Genomic DNA, 20,380 nt, shown 5'->3' on the forward strand with positions numbered 1-20,380 from the left:
TTTTTCTTTTCTATATATTATTAAAATGTTCCCCAATCCTCCTCTGTAAGGACCTTTTTGTCCTCCCCACGTATCTTTTTTGACAGGGGAACATTTTAATAATATAGAAAAGAAAAATGAGGAACAACTATACAACCTGCCAGGCCATAAAGATTAAGCCTGTTTTCTATCCTCAGTTGATACCTTTTTAGCCCCCTTAGGTCTACCCCAACTCACTAATCTGCAACGTAAACCACTTAACTCTCTCGTCACTACTTCAGAACTTGCAGAGGTCCTTAACCTCCTTAGCGGTATGCCCGACACTGTGTCGGGCATACCGCTCTGTGGCCCCAGGAGTCCACTATAATAAAATAATAGACTCAAATGACTGTAAACCATTTAGCTAGCCCTAGGCTAGCTAGTACAAGTGCCCCCCCCCCGACCCCCCCCGTTTATACATTACCCCCCCCCCCCCAGATCCAGTGATCGCACAGCCTCCCTGCACAGCTCCGGTCTCTCTATGGGGAGAATCGGGTTTGCACATGACGTCGGCGACGGGGATCGGGGGGTGCCCAACACCTTTACTAGCTAGTCTAGTGCTAGCTCAATGGTTTACAGTCATTTGAGACTTACTTTCTGGGCAAAAAGTAACAAAACCTCCTGAGCGGCGTAACGCTCAGGAGGTTAAACACCTCCCATCCTCTAAATCTCCAGGACCGTATGGTCTGTCCTATTCATACTATAAAAATGTCAGGCTGTCTTGCTGCCCCATTTATCCACCCTAGCCTCTAAAATTATGCAAGGTAAAATGCCCAGTTCTACAATATTAGTCTCCCTTCTTACAGTTAACCCCTAAGAAGGCAAGGATCCCTAACTACATCAAAGCTATAGGCCAATGTCTCTTCTAAATTCAGACTTAAAAATCATAACTAAAACTTTTGCTAATCGCTTTAATCCAATCCTCACCTCACTAATCAATAATGACCAAGTAGGTTTTATTCAGGGCTGCCAAGTGGGAGATAACACCAGGAAGGCAATAAACCTCCTTTATTTGATGAACAGGGTTGGAAGGCCTTCTCTGCTCCTGAGCTTGGACGCAGAGAAGGCCTTGGACCGCCTCTCTTGGCCCTTCCTCTTCCAAATACTGAAACACCAGGATTTGGAAGGACCATTTATCACCTTAATAAATGTGTATACTCTTCCCCTTCTTCCACAGTCAAGCTCCCCTTTGCCCACCTCTAGTCCTTATCAGACAGGGGCTGCCCCTTATCCCCTCTCCTTTTCGCCATCAGCATAGAACCCCTAGCTTGCACAATAAGACTCAACTCAAAGATATTCTTGGGGTGTAACAGGGCAGCCTTGAACATAAAATTTCTCTATTCGTGGAGGACATACTACTTTCCCAATAACGCCCATGCCAGCTCTTCACTCTACTATAACTACTTACGAATCTATCTCAGGATTTCAAATAAAAAAAGATAAGACCGAAGCCCTCCCAATTAAGATCCCTTCTAATATGCTACTTGCGAATCTATCTCAGGATAGTCAATGACTTGGACCCTCAACTGGCTGACATTATGGCAATGAGAAGCAAAATGGCTAGCAACAGCCTGTTCACTAGTACTCGATTTATGTGAGGAGATGCAATCTTTTAACGCCTGTGTAGTCATCCCAACATAAATCAAGCCGCATGGGCAGTGAAGCAAACACACAATAAATGTAGAGTCACCTGTGTAATATCTAATGATCGGAAACTTTTGACCAGTAGTAGGATGTTTAAATACATACACCCCTTAACTATAGAATTACACATGTGAAAAGTCCCTTTTCCCTGAGTCTTAAATTGTTTTACACGTGAACCTATATCAGCTTTCACCAAACTGTCACCAATTGTAGGTGCCAGTCTATAAAGCCTCATTTACACGGTACAATTTTCCATCAGATCGGATTAGACAGATCTATTAGATAATTTCCAACTGGTCCAATCGGACTGCATTAATTTTGCAATCGATTTTGGGTACTTATCAAAGCAAAATCTATCGCAAAATCAATCTGAAACAATTTGGACATCTACACACGATGCAATTTCTTATTAGATCTATCTAATAGATCCGTCTATCTGATGGAAAATTGTACCGTGTAGATGAGGCTTAAAGAGAACCCGAGGTGGGTTTTAAGAATCCTATTAGCACACAGAGGCTGTTTCTGCATATAATGGCCAGCCTCTGTTACTATACTGTTCCCCCCCCCCCCAGGCCCCCCTGTCGTCTCCATAAATCAAACCGCCCTGCTAGCGACATGCAGCGTGTCGCTAGCAGGCTGTTTACATGCAGACTGTCAATCTCCGCCGCTCCCCCGCCTCCTCTATAGCGCCGTTCCCCGCCTGCGTCCCTTCCCTCTCCGTCTCTGTAAGCTGATTGGAGGGAAGGGACGCAGGTGGGGGAGCAGCGCTATAGAAGAGGCGAGGGAGCGGCAGAGAGTGACAGCCTGCATGTAAACAGCCTGCTAGTGACACTCTGCGTGTCACTAGCGTGGCGGTTTGATTTTTTGGGGGACAGAAGAGCACAGGGGAGGCCTGAGGGAAGACAGTATATTAACAGAGGCTGGTGATTATATGCAGAACAAGCCTCTGTGTGCGAAAAGGATTCTTAAAACCCACCTCGGGTTCTTTTTAACCTCCTGAGCGTTACGCCGCTCAGGAGGTTTTGCAGCCGAGAGTCCCCCAATACAATTTTAACTTATTCCATGGCTGTATTAGCTTCAGCTAGCACTAGGCTAGCTAGTAGTGGTGGCCGGCATCCCCCTGATTACTGTTGAGCCCCCCGATCGCCCGCTAAATACATTACCCAGTCTGGACAACGTGATCGACGCAGCCTCCCCGGACAGCTCCACTCTTCTCTATGGGGAGGATCGAACATGACGTCATGAGCAGACCCGATCCTCCCCATAGAGAGGATCGGAGATGTGCAGGGAGGCTGCACGATCACTGGATCCGGAGGGGGGGTGGGGGGGGGTTATGTATTTAGCGGGGTGGGGGTATGCCAGCCACCACTACTAGCTAGCCTAGTGCTAGCTGAAGCTATTACAGCCATGGAATAAGTTAAAATTATACTGGGGGACTCATGGGGACAGGTTCGGACATACCGGTAAGGAGGTTAAGACATAAGTGGAAAGTCCTGAAACTCCTTGATATGAGGAAATCCTTGTTTCAACAATGTTTCTAAACAATTGTCTCAATTTGTTTGGATCAAGTAGAATAAGTGGTGACCAGAGGGATACGTTCGGCCTGTCTCGACCGTGATCTGTTGATAAACAGGAGGAGGAGAAGGGATATTTCTCCGCCACCGGAAAAATACGTAGAGGATGCACTTCTCTTAAGCAGACTGGTCATGGCTTGCAGAACTAACAGCACCCGATACCGGAGCTGCAGGCAGCGGAGGACGGCAGCGTGGCAGCGATCCGTGCGCATGGGGCTGAAGGAAGCCCCAGGTATGTATGAAACTTTTTTTTTCTCATCTCTGGTTTACTTTAAAGGGAACCTAAACTGAGAGGGATATAGATGTTTCCTTTTAAAGAGACACTGAAGCGAGAATAAATCTCGCTTCAGTGCTTATATTCAGCAGGGGCACATGTGTGCCCCTGCTAAAATGCCGCTATCCTGCGGCTAAACGGGGGTCCCTTAACTCCCGAAATCCCCTCCTAGCAGCGCATCCTCTCTTCCGGATTAAGGCAGGGCTAACCGCCAAAGCCCTGCCTCACGCGCGTCTGTCAGCGTGTTTCTCCGTCTCTCCCCCGCCCCTCTCAGTCTTCCTTCGCTGGGCGGGGGAGAGGCGGCGATGCGCCGCTGATAAGTGCGCTGAGAGGCAGGGCTGCAGCCATTAGCCCTGCCTGAAGAGCAGCAAAATCTACGACCAAGTTGGTCGTTGATTTTGCAGAGGGGGGTTTGGGGGTGAAGGGACCCCTGTTCAGCCGCGGGATAGCGGCGTTTTAGCAGGGGCACACATGCCCCTGCTGAATATTAGCACTGAAGCGAGATTTATTCTCGCTTCAGTGTCTCTTTAAACAATACCAGTTTCCTGACAGTCCTGATCTCTTTGAATGCAGTAGCGGCTGAATCGCACACCTGAAACAAGCATGCAGCTAATCCAGTCTGACTTCAGTCACAGCACCTGATCTGCATGCTTGTTGGGGGGCTGTGGCTAAAAGTATTAGAAACACAGGGTCAGCAGGAGAGTCAGGCAACTGGTATTATTTTAAAAGGAAAAATCTATATCCTTCTCAGTTTAGGTTCCCTTTAAGCAACCAAGATTTGTAAGTATCCAATTTTTAAGTGGTTTATGCTCATATTGGACCCAATCCAATTCACTTTTTCTCCCAAGGTTTATCCTAGGTGATATTTTCACATCATAAATAAAATGCCTTTGAAACCAACATCAAGCAAGAAAATACTCAGAATAATTTTTAACAGTACTTTTTCACCTACTTTTTCAATTGCAGAGTGCAAACGCTTTTTTAAACAGAAGATGAAAAATGATCACCTAGGAGAAAACTTACAAGAAAAAGTTAATTGGATTGGTCCCATTGTTTATTACAATACTACACTTGATTTTGCTCCTGGTAAATGGCTGTTTTTTTTTTTTCCCCTTTATTAACTTTGATAATGAGGGGAAAACCGTTATTGCGATGTTATAATATTCTGACTTTTGTCAACAACACCCTTTAGAAAAAATTATAAAAGGACTTAATGGTCCATTAAAAGTTCAAAACAATAATATAGCCATACAAACCAATTAACGCTATACTTATGTACCTCTGAGGAGTTGTTTGATGTCTGTACTGGCATGGGTGGTAGTGAACTGATTGACAATATCCAGTGCAGTCTGATTGTACGTGTTCCGTATATTTACATCTATCCCGTTCTATGAAAAGAAAAAAGCTGGATTATTTCTAAAGAACAAGGTTGGCTCTCTGGGTTCTAATAAACAGGTGAAATTGCAGAGGACAATGTCCACAGTTTATTCTTCTTACCTCAATTAGCATCTTTACAACTTCTGTTTTTCCACAAAGTGAAGCTTCATGTAAAGCAGTGCCCATCTTTGTCACCTTGTTAATCTCAATACCAGCTTGAAGGAGTAGCCTGTAGAGAAGTTGTCAGACAGTAGATTATTTAACTGTTCCTGGGAACTATTTACACCACTTAAATAAGCCATTCTGATAACAAGTATAATTAAGGTGCCCATACACATTGATTTTCTCATTTGATTCCTTGCAGATTCGATTCATCTGCTGGAAATCGATCTTAAAGTATAGATCTGTCAGGATGGAAACTTTAAAACAATCAGGGGTGGGGCAAGAGAATTGGCAGATCAATGACCTATTGTTTTGCAACTCTGCAGTTCAATTGATGTGCAATAGGTTCTCTGCTAGAATCTATTGGAAATTGATGTGTGGTGTATAGTAGGAATCAATTACTTCTGAACCAATTCTTTTCAGAAATGAATCGATTGTTTTGGAACATTGGGTGGAAAGTGTATAATTAGCTTTAATGGTAACCAAAATTGAATAAAAAATATATAAATAAAAATACCTGTGGCTACTACCAGCTCCCTGCAGCTGCCCTGTGCCCACGCCATCACAGATCAAGATTCCAGTTCCCCGCTGCCACTAAGTTTTGTTCTTGCCGATTCAACCATGTGGATGGCCACTGTACCTGAGCAGACCTGGGCTCGCGCGTCCTCAATCATGCTTCCGATGCTGGGAGCGTCATGCGAATGCACATAACAGGAGTGTGATCGAGGCCAGGGCTGCGCAGGCACAGTGGCCATCAACTCGTCAGTTGGCAAGAACAAAAGTAAGTGGCAGCAGGGGGTCCGGAGAATCGGTGAGTAATGGTGTGGGCACAGGACGGCTGCAGGGGGTTGGAAGAAGCCCCAGGTAAGTGAAACTTTTTTTTTTTAATTCGGTGTAGGTTCCCTTTAAGGAAGTGTCACCAAACAGCTGAATATAATTTATACAAAAACACCCAATCCAGAGAGGTATACATTCCATTTAATGCCTATTAGTCTACTGCTACTGAATGACTACTGAATCTATTGCTAAGAACCGCTGCGTATAAAAGAAAATAGCGAAAGCAAAGGGGCAATGAGATCAAGGTGCATAAAAGAAGCTACAATTAAGTGCACTCTTAAATCTGCCCACAGACAATATGATGAAATATCCAGCACATATCTGCTGCCTCCACCATCCCTCAGACCTCAGACCAGTAGAGACCGAAGAGAGGAGACGTTACACAGTACCCCCCGAAGAGGCAGAAAAAGCAACATATAGGGAGGCAGCAGTGGCAGGGGCACAAGCCATGCCTGCACCCCTCTAGACACACCACTGAGCATTAATTTATTTATTTATTGTATTTACAAAGCTCCAACAAATAAGCATTATTTTTAGGCTTATCTACAGGGAACAAAACACAGTTTGGGCCTTTTAAAACTATACACTATGTTCATACTTGCTGCGTTTGTAGAACGCGTATAAATTCAAAGAAACGCAAGTAGAAAAACGCATGCGTTTTTCTTGCGTTTGAATGCGTTTTCTATTGCGTTTTGCACAAACACGTGACCCAGGGGAAAAAAAAGAATTATGGGAACCGCAGAGGAAAACGGACGCTAAAAACGCAATAGTACGCGTTTTTGATACGCGTCCATAGACTTTCATTGCGTCCGTTTCTATGCGTATCGCACAGAACTGCGTGCAGCAATGCGGATGAGAAACGTATGCGTCTCATACGCATACATGTGAACTACCCCATTAAAAAGCATTACGAGCCGTTTCTATGCGTTTTTGGTACCAGTACGCGTTCCCTGAAAACGGCTAGGAACGCATATAGTCTGAACAGGCCCTAAGGGGATAAAGCTGTGGAAAAATGGAGATTTAAAGAATTGAAGATCTTGTAAAAAAAAATAAAAAATTCATTCTTTGTAAATAGGCTCCATAAAGTTAAAAGAAACCTGTAGTTGTGAAAGATAAGGACACTCATCTTAAGTCCTATCTGAATATTCAGTTTGCCTAGTTAGAACATCTATTTGCATTTAATACCTTCTGACATTATTATATAGAATGAGCATGCAACCAAGATGTTAGACTCAGTCCACACTTTAGGGAAAAATGCAATGTACTCAGCGGAGAAACAAATCCTATGTTAATTTCTTCATGCCATGGCCTAAAGGAGTCAAATGGGCATGCGAGTGTAAGAGTGTACACTTTAGCGCAAGAGCAAGACTAATAAACATCGTATTCGCACTAAAGGTGCACAAACAGGAAGTTTATAAAGTCCTTTTTGCAGGAAGTGGTTAAGTATAGGAACCGTTTTTCATTTGACACTTTATATGGGGGCCGCCATATTTATTTAAGCAATACCAGTTGCTTGGCTGTCCTGCTGATCATCTGTCTCTAATACTTTCAGCCATAGACCCTGAACAAGCATATGCAGATAAGGTGTTTCTGACAATATGATTTAGCTGCATGCTTGTTTCTGGTGCACTTTAGACACTAGGCCCATATGCAATTAAATGTTTCACCTGAGTTATCTACTAGGAGATAATTTTTATCTTCACTTTAAACTAAATTTTCAGCATTTTACAATTGAAAAAATACCCAAAACTCGATAAAAAAGTACTATTAAATTTATTTTGAACATTTTCTTCCTTGCTGGTTGCTTTTAAAGGCATTTTATGAGAAGTTGTGAAAATAACACCCAGGAGAAAACTCAGGAGAAAAAGTGAATTGCATATGGCCCTAATGCAGCCAAATAGATCAGCAGGGCTTCCAGGCAACTGGTATTGTTTAAAATGAAACACAAATATGGCAGCTTCCATATCACTCTCACCGCGGGTTCACTGTAACAGACCCTTTGCTCCGATCTGCTTACCGCAGCATTAAGTCCCGCCCTATACCTTTTTCCAGATAAGTGGATGCATCTCACATGAAATGCATCTGCTCTGGATCATAAACATAACCCAATGTACAACCAGAGCGGATCTTGCACTGTCCACTATGACTGGCAATTTGTGATCTGGCCCCAGTGTGGTCCGAGCCATGTTATTCAAACTAGGTTTACACTATAGCAAGGGGTGAATCAAAGGGAACATAAAAAAAAAAAAAAAGTGCGTTCAACTATGATGCCAGCACAGTAGAAAATGACCAAGAACAGTACGTAAATGCATTCAACACATACGCCTATGTGAATGTCATAGAAATCCCTTCTTTTCTTAGCTCTCAGTGATTCTGTTGTGACAGGAAGGCACCAGCTTACATTGATAGTGTGAAACGAGCCTAATTTCTGGCTCCGTTAATAAAATTATTGTTCCAGGTATTTGATTTAAACTACAGAAGCAAAACATTTATAGGATAGTTTGATAACTGGCATTTCCTTTAAAAGGGAATAAAAAGCACAGCCTCCATATTGCTGCCATTGCAGGTTTCCTTTAAGGCTAGGGTTGGGGGAAAAAGGATGTTCGGGTTAATTTAAAGCGGGTTGCATCAATTTTACTCCTTGATGTTGTAGACAAATACCGGTACTATTCTGATGGTATGGGGTATCAGACAAATTGGACGTATGCACCTCCTGGACAGCCAGTATTGTGTGTGTGTGTTAGGGGTGTGTGTGTGTGTGTAGGTAGGGGTGAGTGTGTGTGTTTCTTGGGTGTTTTTTCACTGGGGGGTTAAGGGTTAGACGTCAGGAATGTGTTTTGTGTAGGGGTGGGTGGTTACGGGTTAAGCATCAGGAGCAGTGTTCTGTGTGAGAGTAGGGTTAGGTTTAGTAAAATATCGGTACAATTTATTGAGATTTGACTATTGAAAATTAACACTGTAAACACAATATCAGTAAATGTACCAATATTCTACTTTCAGCAATTTCCCTGCACCCAATTTTCCCTGGCATCCATATTTCATTTATGCACAGTGTGGTACTGTTTTATCTGAACATCACCCAGAACTGACTCTCTCCCACCTGATGACCTCTCGATGTCCATTCTTGGCTGCCAAATGTAAAGGCGTGGTGAAATTGGGATCGGTTGGATCTTTAGTGGTCCCTTCCAAAAGAGAGACACACAGGTGACTGTTGAGCAGCAGCTGCACCACCTAGTGAAACAATCAAAAAAGGAATAAATATAAGAAGAAAATAATTTTAAAAATAATTAATGTACCATGAGATAGGCAAAGCTTATTCAGTGGTTGAAAGCACATAAATCAACAAATGTTATAGCCCGCATTGTGAAATCAGCAAAAAATGACTGTAAAAGGAAAAAATGGTCTAAATTCTTATCTATAATTCACAACAAAATATAAACAATGTGAACAGATATGTTGCCATACCACCGTCTTACCTTTACTCTTCCAAATTCACAGGCCAGATCAAGTGGGGTTTTCCTGGCTTTATTGACATGGCATGGATTTGATTGATGCTGCAGAAGAGTTTCAGACTGTTGAAGAGAAGGACGTATGAAGTAACTTCAGGAAATGTTTAACTACACATATTATAACACTTATTGAATAAAATTAGAACTGTAACACGCCTGGGAAAAATGCTTTCCGTAAATGTATTCAATGACCAGGATAATATTTGATAATATATAGTAATACATCCAAGATATTTTGACCACTGGATGTTTTGTGGCCCTCTGGAGATACAGAAACACTCAATGCGCTTTTCAACCATCCACATAACTGCTTTGTTAGAGCTATACAGACAGCAAGTTTCAGAATCACTCTTGATAGCATTTTATCAAAATGTATTGGGTACCAAGAGTGTGGAAGCCCACTTGCTCTGTTCTCAATGACGGCAGAGTTCTGTGTGCCGGTCAGGAGCCGCTTTCATTGGCTCCTGACCCCGTCCATCAATGTAAAGCAATGGGATTGGCTTACAGTGATGACGGGGGCGGGGGGTTTCAGGAACCAATGAAATCGGCTCCTGACTGGCTCACAAAGATCTGCCGTCATACTGACGGCAGGACGAGTGGGTTACGGCGGGGACAGATTGGAGGGACTGCGTGGCAACGATTGTTGAAATCTGTGTCCTGTCAGAGCCACGCTGCCACAAGCAGGACATAGATTACAACCGCGCTGGTCCGGAAGCGGTTAAGTTGACAATTTTCATTTTATCTGTAGTGAGCTCTATTGATCTGCATGTTCCCGATTACATTTTTAGTCCATTATATGCCCTTCTCTTAAATCTAAAGCCCATTCTGTGTTCTTCTATTAGGCCTCTTTCACAGTGGGACGTTGCGTTTGATGCGACGTTAAAGTCGCATAATGTGCCCCTAATGCAACACATTGAAAGACTAGAACTTGGACGTTATAGTACATTCTTTAGCCCTGCGTTTGGTGCGCCGTTTTCGACGCACAGTGATGGAACGAAAACGGCGCATGCGTTACATTAAAAAAAAAACATTACTGAGCATGTGCAACACACACAATGCATCAGATTTATTGCTAAACGCACAGCATGCAGCACTCTCTAAATATTGCTACACGTTACACACAACGCAATGTGTGCACTGTGAATGTTGCACAGACTTAATACTGCTGTGCGTTAGTCCACGTTAAAACATTTTCTAACATGCGACTTTAACGTCGCACTGTGAAAGAGGCCTTAAAGTTTAAACCCTATTACCTGTCCAGCAGCTCCAGATGTCCCCTAGCCCCTGCATATACCTCTTCAAATGTGCTCTGGCTTTGCCCAGTTCCCCATGGAGAGTTCAGCAGGAAGGCATGCTGTACAATGTAAAGCAGTGCTACAGCTACAGAGTTCGCACCTTACTTTCATGCACTAGGGAGTATCAAGAAAAGTTGTTAAGTACTGGTTGCTCACAAGAGCTGGTAATTATACTTGCTTAGCATTCTACTCTGCCAAACTCTACCATGTGGAGTAGAAAGGGTTAAAGGGAGAAGCTAAAGGGACATCAGGAGCCTTAGAGGTTTCCTTAATTGATCACACAGTGGTTTAATCTTCTGAAAGGGAGTGAAAATGCAAAGCTGTTGACAACATATGGTGTGTATGATCAGGGCCGGGCCGAGGCAGAGGCGAGAGAGGCTTCAGCCTCAGGGCGCATTGTAGGAGGGGGCGCACAATTCACTCAGCTATCATTCCCCTATTGTGTTTGAATCAGAGAGAAATAAGAAAAGGGGATACATGGCAGTGACTGCAAGGCACATAACTAGAGATTTAGGTGTTGGGGGCCCTGGTGCACCTCTGTCTAATAGCAATCAGTGTGTGGCTGCTGAGGTGGGAAGGATGGGGGGGGGGGGGCGGGCGCACTTTGGTGTCTCAGCCTTGGGTGCTGGAGGACCTTGTCCCAGCTCTGTGTATGGTACTTGATAGCCACGCCGGTTGTAAAATTATATTGCACTGGTTGATAACTGGGTGTTAATCTTAATATATATATATATATATATATATATATATATATATATATATATATATATATATATATATATATATATATATATAGATATATATATATAGATAGATATATAGATATATATATATATGATAGGAAAGGAGAAAACTTAAAGCGGAATATAACCCTGCATTTCAACTTTGCTCTAAAACATTATTTACAGCATATTATATGCAACCAGCATTTTTTTTTTTTACTAGACAAGCATTGGAAGGGTTACACACAAAGCTTTAAAGTTCGTGGAGAGAACTGCAGACGCATCCGAAGATTAGATAGATACATTTAAGCAAAACAAAATGTAACAAGTGAGGAATGTTACACACTCTTTGGCTGTCCTCCAACTCCTGCACAGTCAGAGAGAGTGAGTCACATTCCACAGTTGTTACATTTTGTTTTGCTTAAATGTATCTATCTAAACTTCGGATGCGTCTGCAGTTCTCTCCATGGAACTTTAAAGCTCTGTGTGTAACCCTTCCAATGCTGGTCTAGTAAAAAAAATGCTGGTTGCATATAATATGCTGTAAATAATGTTTTAGAGCAAAGTTGAAATGCAGGGTTATATTCCGCTTTAAGTGAAGGAGCCCAATATGGATACCTATTTTAATGTTGGGACATATGGAACAGGCTTTTCTCATCTTGTCTTTAGGTCTGGTGCTGAACTAAATGGGAAGCTGTGGAGGCAACTGAGGACTGCTGCCATCACCCTGCTGCACCTTCTTGCACAGCTTATGCTCGTTCCAGTGGTGGATCTTCAAGTGGGACTGGAAGCCTCACGTGGGAATATAGGCCTCCAGTTACCAGATTTGCAGGATCTTTCCCTCTCCACAAAAGGTCACAGCATGTCTTACAGATGGCGATAAAGGATCTACGGCAGACTGCTGGAAAAAACTGATACACAGTTGCGGTGAACATAACCTTACGGCTTGAAAGGGGTGCAACGGTCACTCTGGTTGGAGGGTGGGTGGTGGTTTCAGCAGCAGGCTGCAGCTGCTGGCTTCCACACCCACTGGTGGCCCTTGCCCAGCATGCTGCCCAACCCCACCCTCTGCCATGTTTGTTCCTCTGCCTGAGTCCTTGCACTCATTAGTTAATTCCTCCTCTTACCCCAAGACCTCTTAATCTCCAACATCTGCCCCTCCCCTTCCTCACAAAAGGAAAATGTGCAATGAGCACCTCCTCCTGTTGCACATCCCCACCCTGCAGATCCTGCTCACCAAGCCCGAGGAAAATGTACAATGAGCACCTCCTCCTACTGCACATCTCCAACCTGCAGATCCTGCCCACCAAGCCCCAGGAAAACCCCTGCTTGCTCCAAAGCTACCCGCAACAAACTCCCTGAGGCTGGGCTAAAAACCAACAGGCTTTTTCCCAGGGAGCTGGGGACCGTTGGAGTAGTCATCACTTGGGGTCGCCTGATGCTGGCAGGAGTAGTAGTCATGGCAGAGGATCGTGTGGAACTGCCCTGCTCCACAACTGCCTCGACATGACTCAACTAAATGGGAAGACCACCCTGGGGGGCAAAAAATGATGCAATGCAATGCAATGCCTTGCTCCTTTCAGCTTCCTCCACCATACACGAGCGCCCACTGGCTGGCGATGGACCACCCAGGGAGTCAGCAACAACACTGCCCCTCCTGCTTTTTCCCCTGGCAGACATCGCTCAAGTTGAACAACTGAATTGCACTTGCAAAGCACAGCAGCACTGGATCATTCTGACACAACCCCTCACAGCACTGATTAACCTAGCGAGGAACTATTCAAAAAGTGTGTCCACCTTATATAGGGAGGGGTGGGCCAAAGCTCAGCTCATTCATATTGGCTGCTAAGGACATCCTAGGGACACTGTCATTGGTCCAAAATTGCATTTCCATAGATACTCAAAGTACCTGAAATAGTGGATCGTAAACAACATTACAAATTTGAATACACTTAATCGGTAACCGCAATTCCATTTGTTTGATTACGAAATGCCAACTACAATTTTGTACCTGCCGTAATTACAGAGTCCTAAGGAGCACCACTAGTTAGAACACACAGTTTGCAAACATTGATCGTCAGAAGGAGAGATTTTTGTTTGAAAATTGAAGTGTCACCCAGATACAATTCTTGCAAGATCCCGTGTAATTACTGTGAGTTATTTATGGCAAATAGATAAGACCCTTTGGTAACTTAACCCACTGCAATGGTAGGTACACACGATACAATTTTCTGGCAGATTTACCTGCCAGATCGATTTTTCCAACAAGTCCGATCTGCATTTCAAACGATTTTCCGATTGATTTCCATTCGCTTTTATGTGAATCGATCAGAAAATCAATCGAAATTCAGATCGGACATGTTGGACAACAAAATAGATTGAAAATTGTATCGTGTGTACCTAGCATGAGGTATCCAGGTGATTGCCAGTTACCTTTCAGACCCAATACCCCAATCTCCACCACAATCTTCACCTATAGCCACGCCCCTGCTTGTACAGGAGACCGATTAAGTCTACCCGATTTTGGGTGCCCCCAGGGCTTATTTGTGCAAAATATTGGATCTGAGGCGGAGGTAAACAATGAAACACCCAAAAACCCAGCTAATATAGTCCAGGATTGGAGACAAAGTCCATAAACAGGAGCTCAGACGATTTACTAATCCAACGGTTAAATAAATGCTAAAGCTATGTACGATTTTTAAAGCAATTTCCTGCGTCCAGTGATCTTTTGGGCGGCGTGTGATCTTTTCCACGATTTCACAACATGGGTAGGTGTGTGTCTTTAACCACTCAATGATAAGCTGACTTATAAAAACGTCCTGCTAGAGCCTCTTAATGGCTCCAGGACATTTTTATAAGTCAGACAGTGCTGCTGCCGCTGTGCGCGTGCATTCCCATGCATGTGCATGTGACAATAACGAAAAAAAAAAAAAACACCAAAGAAAAAATACATCTTTATTTCCAAATACTATATTGTCACCATACTTTGTACTAGGGACATAATTAAAATCTTGTGATAACCAGAACAAATAGGCAGATAAAATGTGTGTGTTTTATGCACAGTAGCAGTGTTTATATTAAAACTATAGGGGATAAAAGTGGAGAAAAAGTGTATTTTTTTCATTTTTTCCTTGTTTTTCCCTGTAACCACTTGCCGACCGCCCACTACCTATGGGCGTTGGCAAAGTGGCACCCCCAGGACCGCCTAACGCCGATCGGCGGCAGCACCTTGCGGACTAATTAGCCGGCATTAGGCTCCGCCCACCCACAGCGTCAACCCGCCGGCCAATTAGCATCGCCGGCGGGTTGTTAACCCCCGATCTGCCGCATACAAAGCGTATAATACGCTTTGTAATGTATACAAAGCGTATTATACAGGCTGCCTCCTGCCCTGGTGGTCCCAGTGATCGAGGGACCACCAAGGGAGGTTGCAGCTGTGAATGTAGTAACACACACACACACACACACACTGATCCTGCCCCCCCTGCCCCCTGATTGCCTACAGCACCCCTCAGACCCCCCTCCGATCACCCCCTCAGATCACTGTTTGCACCCAATCACTCCTCTAATCACCCATCAATCACCCCGTCACTATCTGTCAACGCTATTATTTAGATTAGGTCCTAAACTGCCCCCTGGGGCTTCTGATCACCCCCCCTCACACCCCCCCTCAGATCCTCCCCAGACCCCCTCCCCCCCCTGTGTACTGTATACATCTATTCTCCCCTGTAATCACCCACTGATCACCTGTCAATCACCCCCGTAACCACCTGTTACTGCCACCCATCAGATCAGACCCTAACCTGCCCCTTGTGGGCACCTGATCACCCGCCCACACCCTAAGATCGCCCGCAGACCCGCCCTCAGATCACATCCCAAGTGCATTGTTTACATCTGTTCTCCCCTCTAATCACCCACTGATCACCCATCAATCACCCCGTCACTGCTACCCACCAGATCAGACCCTAATCTGCCCCTTGCGGGCACCCAATTACCCGCCCACACCCTCAGACCCCCCCTGATCACCTCGCCAGGGCATTGCTTGCATCTATTCTCCCCTCTAATCACACCCTGATTACCTATCAGTCACCCAGTCACCCCCTGTCACCATCTGTCCCTAATACCCATCAGATCAGACCCTAATCTGCCCCTTGCGGGCACCCAAACACCCGCCCACACCCTCAGATCGCCCTCAGACACCCCCCTTATCACCTCCCCAGTGCATTATTTACATATGTTCTCCCCTCTGATCACCCATCAATCACCCCCTGTCAGTGCTACCCATCATACCCATCAGATCAGACCCTCATCTGCCCCTTGCGGGCACCCAATCACCCGTCCACACCCTCAGACTGACCTCAGACCCCCCCTGATCACCTCCATAGTGCATTGCTTGCATCTATTCTCCCCTCTAATCACAACCTGATTACCTATCAATCATCCCATCACCCCGTTACTGATACCCATCAGATCAGACCCTAATCTGCCCCTTGCGGGCACCCAAACCCTCAGAGCGCCCTCAGACACCCCCCTTATCACCTCCCCAGTGCATTATTTACATATGTTCTCCCCTCTGATCACCCATCAATCACCCCGTCAGTGCTACCCATCATATCCATCAGATCAGACCCTCATCTGACCCTTGCGGGCACCCAATCACCCGTCCACACCCTCAGATCGCCCTCAGACACCCCCCTTATCACCTTATCATCATTTCATTGTGATTAGTAGTGATTAAGCTATTGGCAAATGAAAGGGATGAGCGCTGAAAGGTGAAAATCGCTCTTGTCCATTAGGGTAAAAACCGCTTTGGGGTGAAGTGGTTAAACGTACAACATTTTGCGACGCACAGCAAAAACGACCATCACGGCAGATCTGAAGACCCCCGATGAAACCCACGCAAAGTGCTGCAATCATTTGAACTCTCATTGGCGCTCGTTGTGTATCGTCGCGTGAAGTCGCATGTTCCCGCAGATGGGACGATGGATCAGGGAACCCTCATTCGTCGGAGGGTTCCCCGATCCATCTTCCAGTAAGTAAGGGCCTTAGGTCAGGAACGAGCCAGAGGTCATACACAGAAAATCCAGCAGAGGTCAATCTCTAGGGAAACTAGAGAGGTCATGTGGAAAGAATTAATGAAGGTTTTACAATTAATTGTGTGTATGCCTTTTATATTCCTATACTGCTAATATAATCATTCTAAATGTAATCAAACTAGTGTGCTAGAGCGACATTTTGAGAACGTGATTATAGTATTGTTTTAAGAATTATCACGATGTAACTAAATGAATATGAATTCAGATCACTGTTACTGCTTCCAAGTCTCTCTCCTACAGGATGACCTTCTACCCCCTTTCATCCCCCCCCCCCCCCTTTCCAGAGGACGTAGGAAGCAGTTTGAACCAGATCACAGGGCTGGCTTTCTCTGAGGTCATTTTGAGGAAAAGAAATTCAAAAAGTTATCCAAAGTCAACCACAGCCCAGAGGTGGGAACAACCTTTGAATGACACAATGGACCCACCCAGCCAGGAGGACCAAGCTACCATAAGACAGTGATGATTGGACTTATAGAAAAGAGACTGCCTAAAAGGAGGAATATATTAATTGGGGTATAAAAAATAGAGCAAACTAAGGATATGTACTTTTTCCTTGTCGGTGAGGCTTGCAGTTAAACTGCTGTCTTTGTATGCTGGCATGTGGAAAACTCCTCAGCTGAGTGAATAAAGATTCTACTTACATTGGCACAAATAGGAGGGTTGCCCAAGTGAGTTATTTTCTATCAACAGTCAAAACAGCCAAGGTTAGTTAGCACACAAAGCAATATGAAAGTGCACCCTTCGCTGAACGGGAAGCTGAACATCATAATAGGCATGAAGCCCAGTCAAAACTTTAATAAGACAGGAAGACCAAGCAGCCAATCAAACCAGACTCAGCAGACCATTAATTAATCCAGAGTGTTCTAGGTGAACTTGGCTGCAAGCCGAGAAAAAGAGAGAACACCAAGAGCCCAATATAGTGTAGTATGTACTGGTAATGTATAATTGGAAGAGTAATAATATTAATTTAATACTCACAAACCGGGGTTACCAAGTAGGCAACCACTGTCAAAGCAGGTGGGGAGATTGTCCTGACCCCACTCAGGATTAAAAAGTCGCTCTCTGTAGTAGAAGAAGGAAGGGTACAACCCTCCATCAAGGGTGGACTTGATGTGGATAATAGGATAACAGAGGCGCCAAAAGGATACAGGAACAAACCCGCTTCATCAGGCAACAACAGATAGGAGTAAACAGCATCTGCCAGTATCATCAACACTGAGCGCCTTTGTATCCCGCGAAACGCGTTGCACTTTATTTGGAGTATCCAATAAAATTGTTTTGAATGAAAATCCACAGTCGTGTGTTCTGCTTGGAGGAGGTGAGTCCACCACTGCCTCCTCTATTACCAAGATGGGTTTTTAAGTTCTTTTAGTGGTTTTTTTTTTTATCCTGTTGGCGCCTCAGTTATCCTATTGGCTGCAAGCCAGCTGTCAGGCAAAGCAGACTCACATGGTAAATAATTAGCGAGTGAGAACCAGGTAAGCTTGCTATTATGCCTAAGGCCTCTTTTCCACAGAGCTGTGTGCTCAGCAAGCAGTTACTAGGCAGCAGTGAGCAGTTGTGATAGTTTGAGAGGCATTTCACTGCCTATCAACTGTCCGTGGAAAAGAGGCTTAAAGCTGTCAATGGGCAGCAATACTCCTCCTAGTTCTCATTCTGACAGGTCGGAATTTACTGAGTTTCCATTCCTAACAGTACTTAAGGAGGGGACTCTGAACCCTCTTTATGAGGTTTGTCAGGATGGGCAGAGTGAAAACAACGGATAAGGTTATCTGCACGCACATGGAAGCTTGGTACTCAGCTTCTTTCCTCAGGTCCATAACCCTTGCAATCAAATATTGTAAGGAGTTTCAGAACCAACAAGAGTTTACAATTTTCTCCACCTCATATTCAGGCACTCCCTGGATAATAATTGGTGGTGGCAGGGATGGGGAGGTGGAATGGGTAGCAGTTTTCAATAATGACACATGGAAGGAATTGCTACACCTTAAATAACTTGGGAGAGAGACTTTATAGGAGACTTTATTAAGCCCTTAATTGATGGCGTAGGGTCCAATGAATTTAGGGCCTAATTTGGCTGAAGCCTGGCATAAGGGGATATTGCGGGTAGATACAAATCTACCAAAGGTTTAAATGTGGGCTTTTTGGACTGATGCCTATCAGCAAAATTCTTTTGTGATTCCGAGGTCTGAAGGAGGTTTTGTTGAGTCTTCTCCCAAACACTGGATGAGCGATTTAACCAACCCTCCAAACCTGGGAGGTTGGGAGAATGCCAGAAAGTAAGAAAAATGTGGGCTCCTGGCTGTATACACACTGAAAAGGAAACAACTGCGTGGAAGAGTGTGTTGAATTATGAAAAGTGAATTCAGCAAAAGGTATATATGCTACCCCTTCAGACACAAAGCATCGCAAGTACTGATCTAAAGATTGATTTGCTCTCTCTGTCTGCAGAGAGAGAGAGAGAGAGAGAGAGAGAGAGAGAGAGAGAGACAAAAACAGTGCCAAAACCGGGAAGTGAATTGGACCCCCCCCCCCCCCCCCCCCCGTCAGACACAATATCTTCAGGCTAACGGAAGCTACCCTATAGACACAACAATCAAGCTGAGGAAGCAGCTTACACCACGAAACGCGTGCTCTTAAAATATGAAATGCATGGCAATGTGGGATTATGGTCTTTTGGGAACTTACAATGGTGACAATAAACTAGCAGGAGACCTGCAATGGACTTTGCAGGGGGCACATACAGAACATGCTTTAATGTAAACCTTACAATCTTGAGAGAGTGGACCAACAGACAAAATGAGAGAACAAGGACTTGGAGAGAGAAAGACCAAGATGGCCCACAGCTTTGGAATCATGAAACTGACATTTGCCTTCTTAAAGGGAACCCGAGGTGAAAGGGATTTGAAGGCAGACATGTTTATTTCCTTTTAATTAATGCCCATTGCCTGGCTGTCCTGCTGATCCTCTGCCTCTATACTATAAGCCATAGACCCTGAAAAGCATGCAGATGAGATGTCTATGACAAATCTGACAAGATTAGCTGCACGCTTGTTTCAGGTGTATGATTTAGACCCTACTGACCAGAAAGATCAGCAGGACTTCCAGGCAATTGGTATTATTTAAAAGGAAATAAATATCTCAGCATCAATACATCTCACACCTTGGGTTCCTTTTAAAACAGAAAGTATTTGCGATTATTAAGGTGGACTGAGATCTGAGGTGTCGCACAGTGCAGCACCGCTGAACATGCAAAACATTTATTTGTTGTCCCTGATAGCTAAACACACCTCCAGAACCACTGAAATGCAAGGATGTGTCAGCTTGTATTATTACAGAGCCAAACTAATCCAATATGCATACAGACTGTTTTGGATTGGTTGATCCTCATCAGTGCATGGCATGGATAAATGTTGCTCTATGGGGTAGTATTTAAAACACCTCAGAGCTCACTCCAACCTGAAAAATCGCAAATACCTTCTGTTTTAAGAAGGCAAACTTTTCCTAAACATAACATTTTAGTAAGGAGTCTTTTTGGTCTCTTTCAGCTCCTTACACACTCCTAGGAACTCTGGATCACCATGAGTTTGCTTGGCAATCTGTAACTTCAATATTTTCAAGATTCTTATAGTAACTGTAAACAGCAATTGGATGTGGCGCTCCCTCTTGTTTCTAAACTGCCACTATTGAGTCCATCCTCTGCTCCTCCATTGTCGTCTGGTACGCAGGCGCTTCCGCAAGTGACTGATTGAAACTTCAAAGAGTCATCAACACTGTGGAGAGGATCATTGGGTCACCTCTGCCACCCCTGGACCTCCTACACACCAACTGTTTGTGGGGTAAGGCATATAGGATACTGTACGACCCCTCAC

At 44.3% G+C, this 20,380-nt stretch overlaps 1 protein-coding gene across 3 annotated transcripts in view; it reads right to left on the reverse strand.

Annotated features, from left to right (window-relative positions):
* CASKIN2 (CASK interacting protein 2) overlaps positions 1–20,380 on the reverse strand; it is a 225,447-nt gene that overhangs the window by 93,170 nt on the left and 111,897 nt on the right. For all 3 annotated transcript variants that reach the window (XM_068261965.1, XM_068261966.1, XM_068261964.1), the window contains exons 6-9: positions 9,363–9,458; positions 8,987–9,117; positions 5,008–5,116; positions 4,790–4,898 (exon numbers count right to left, since the gene is read on the reverse strand). In XM_068261965.1, the coding sequence (XP_068118066.1) occupies positions 4,790–4,898; positions 5,008–5,116; positions 8,987–9,117; positions 9,363–9,458 (445 nt within the window). The remainder of the gene's footprint in view (positions 1–4,789; positions 4,899–5,007; positions 5,117–8,986; positions 9,118–9,362; positions 9,459–20,380) is intronic.

The sequence above is a fragment of the Hyperolius riggenbachi genome, chromosome 12 (assembly GCF_040937935.1).
Source record: "Hyperolius riggenbachi isolate aHypRig1 chromosome 12, aHypRig1.pri, whole genome shotgun sequence".
Taxonomy (NCBI): Eukaryota; Metazoa; Chordata; class Amphibia; order Anura; family Hyperoliidae; genus Hyperolius; species Hyperolius riggenbachi.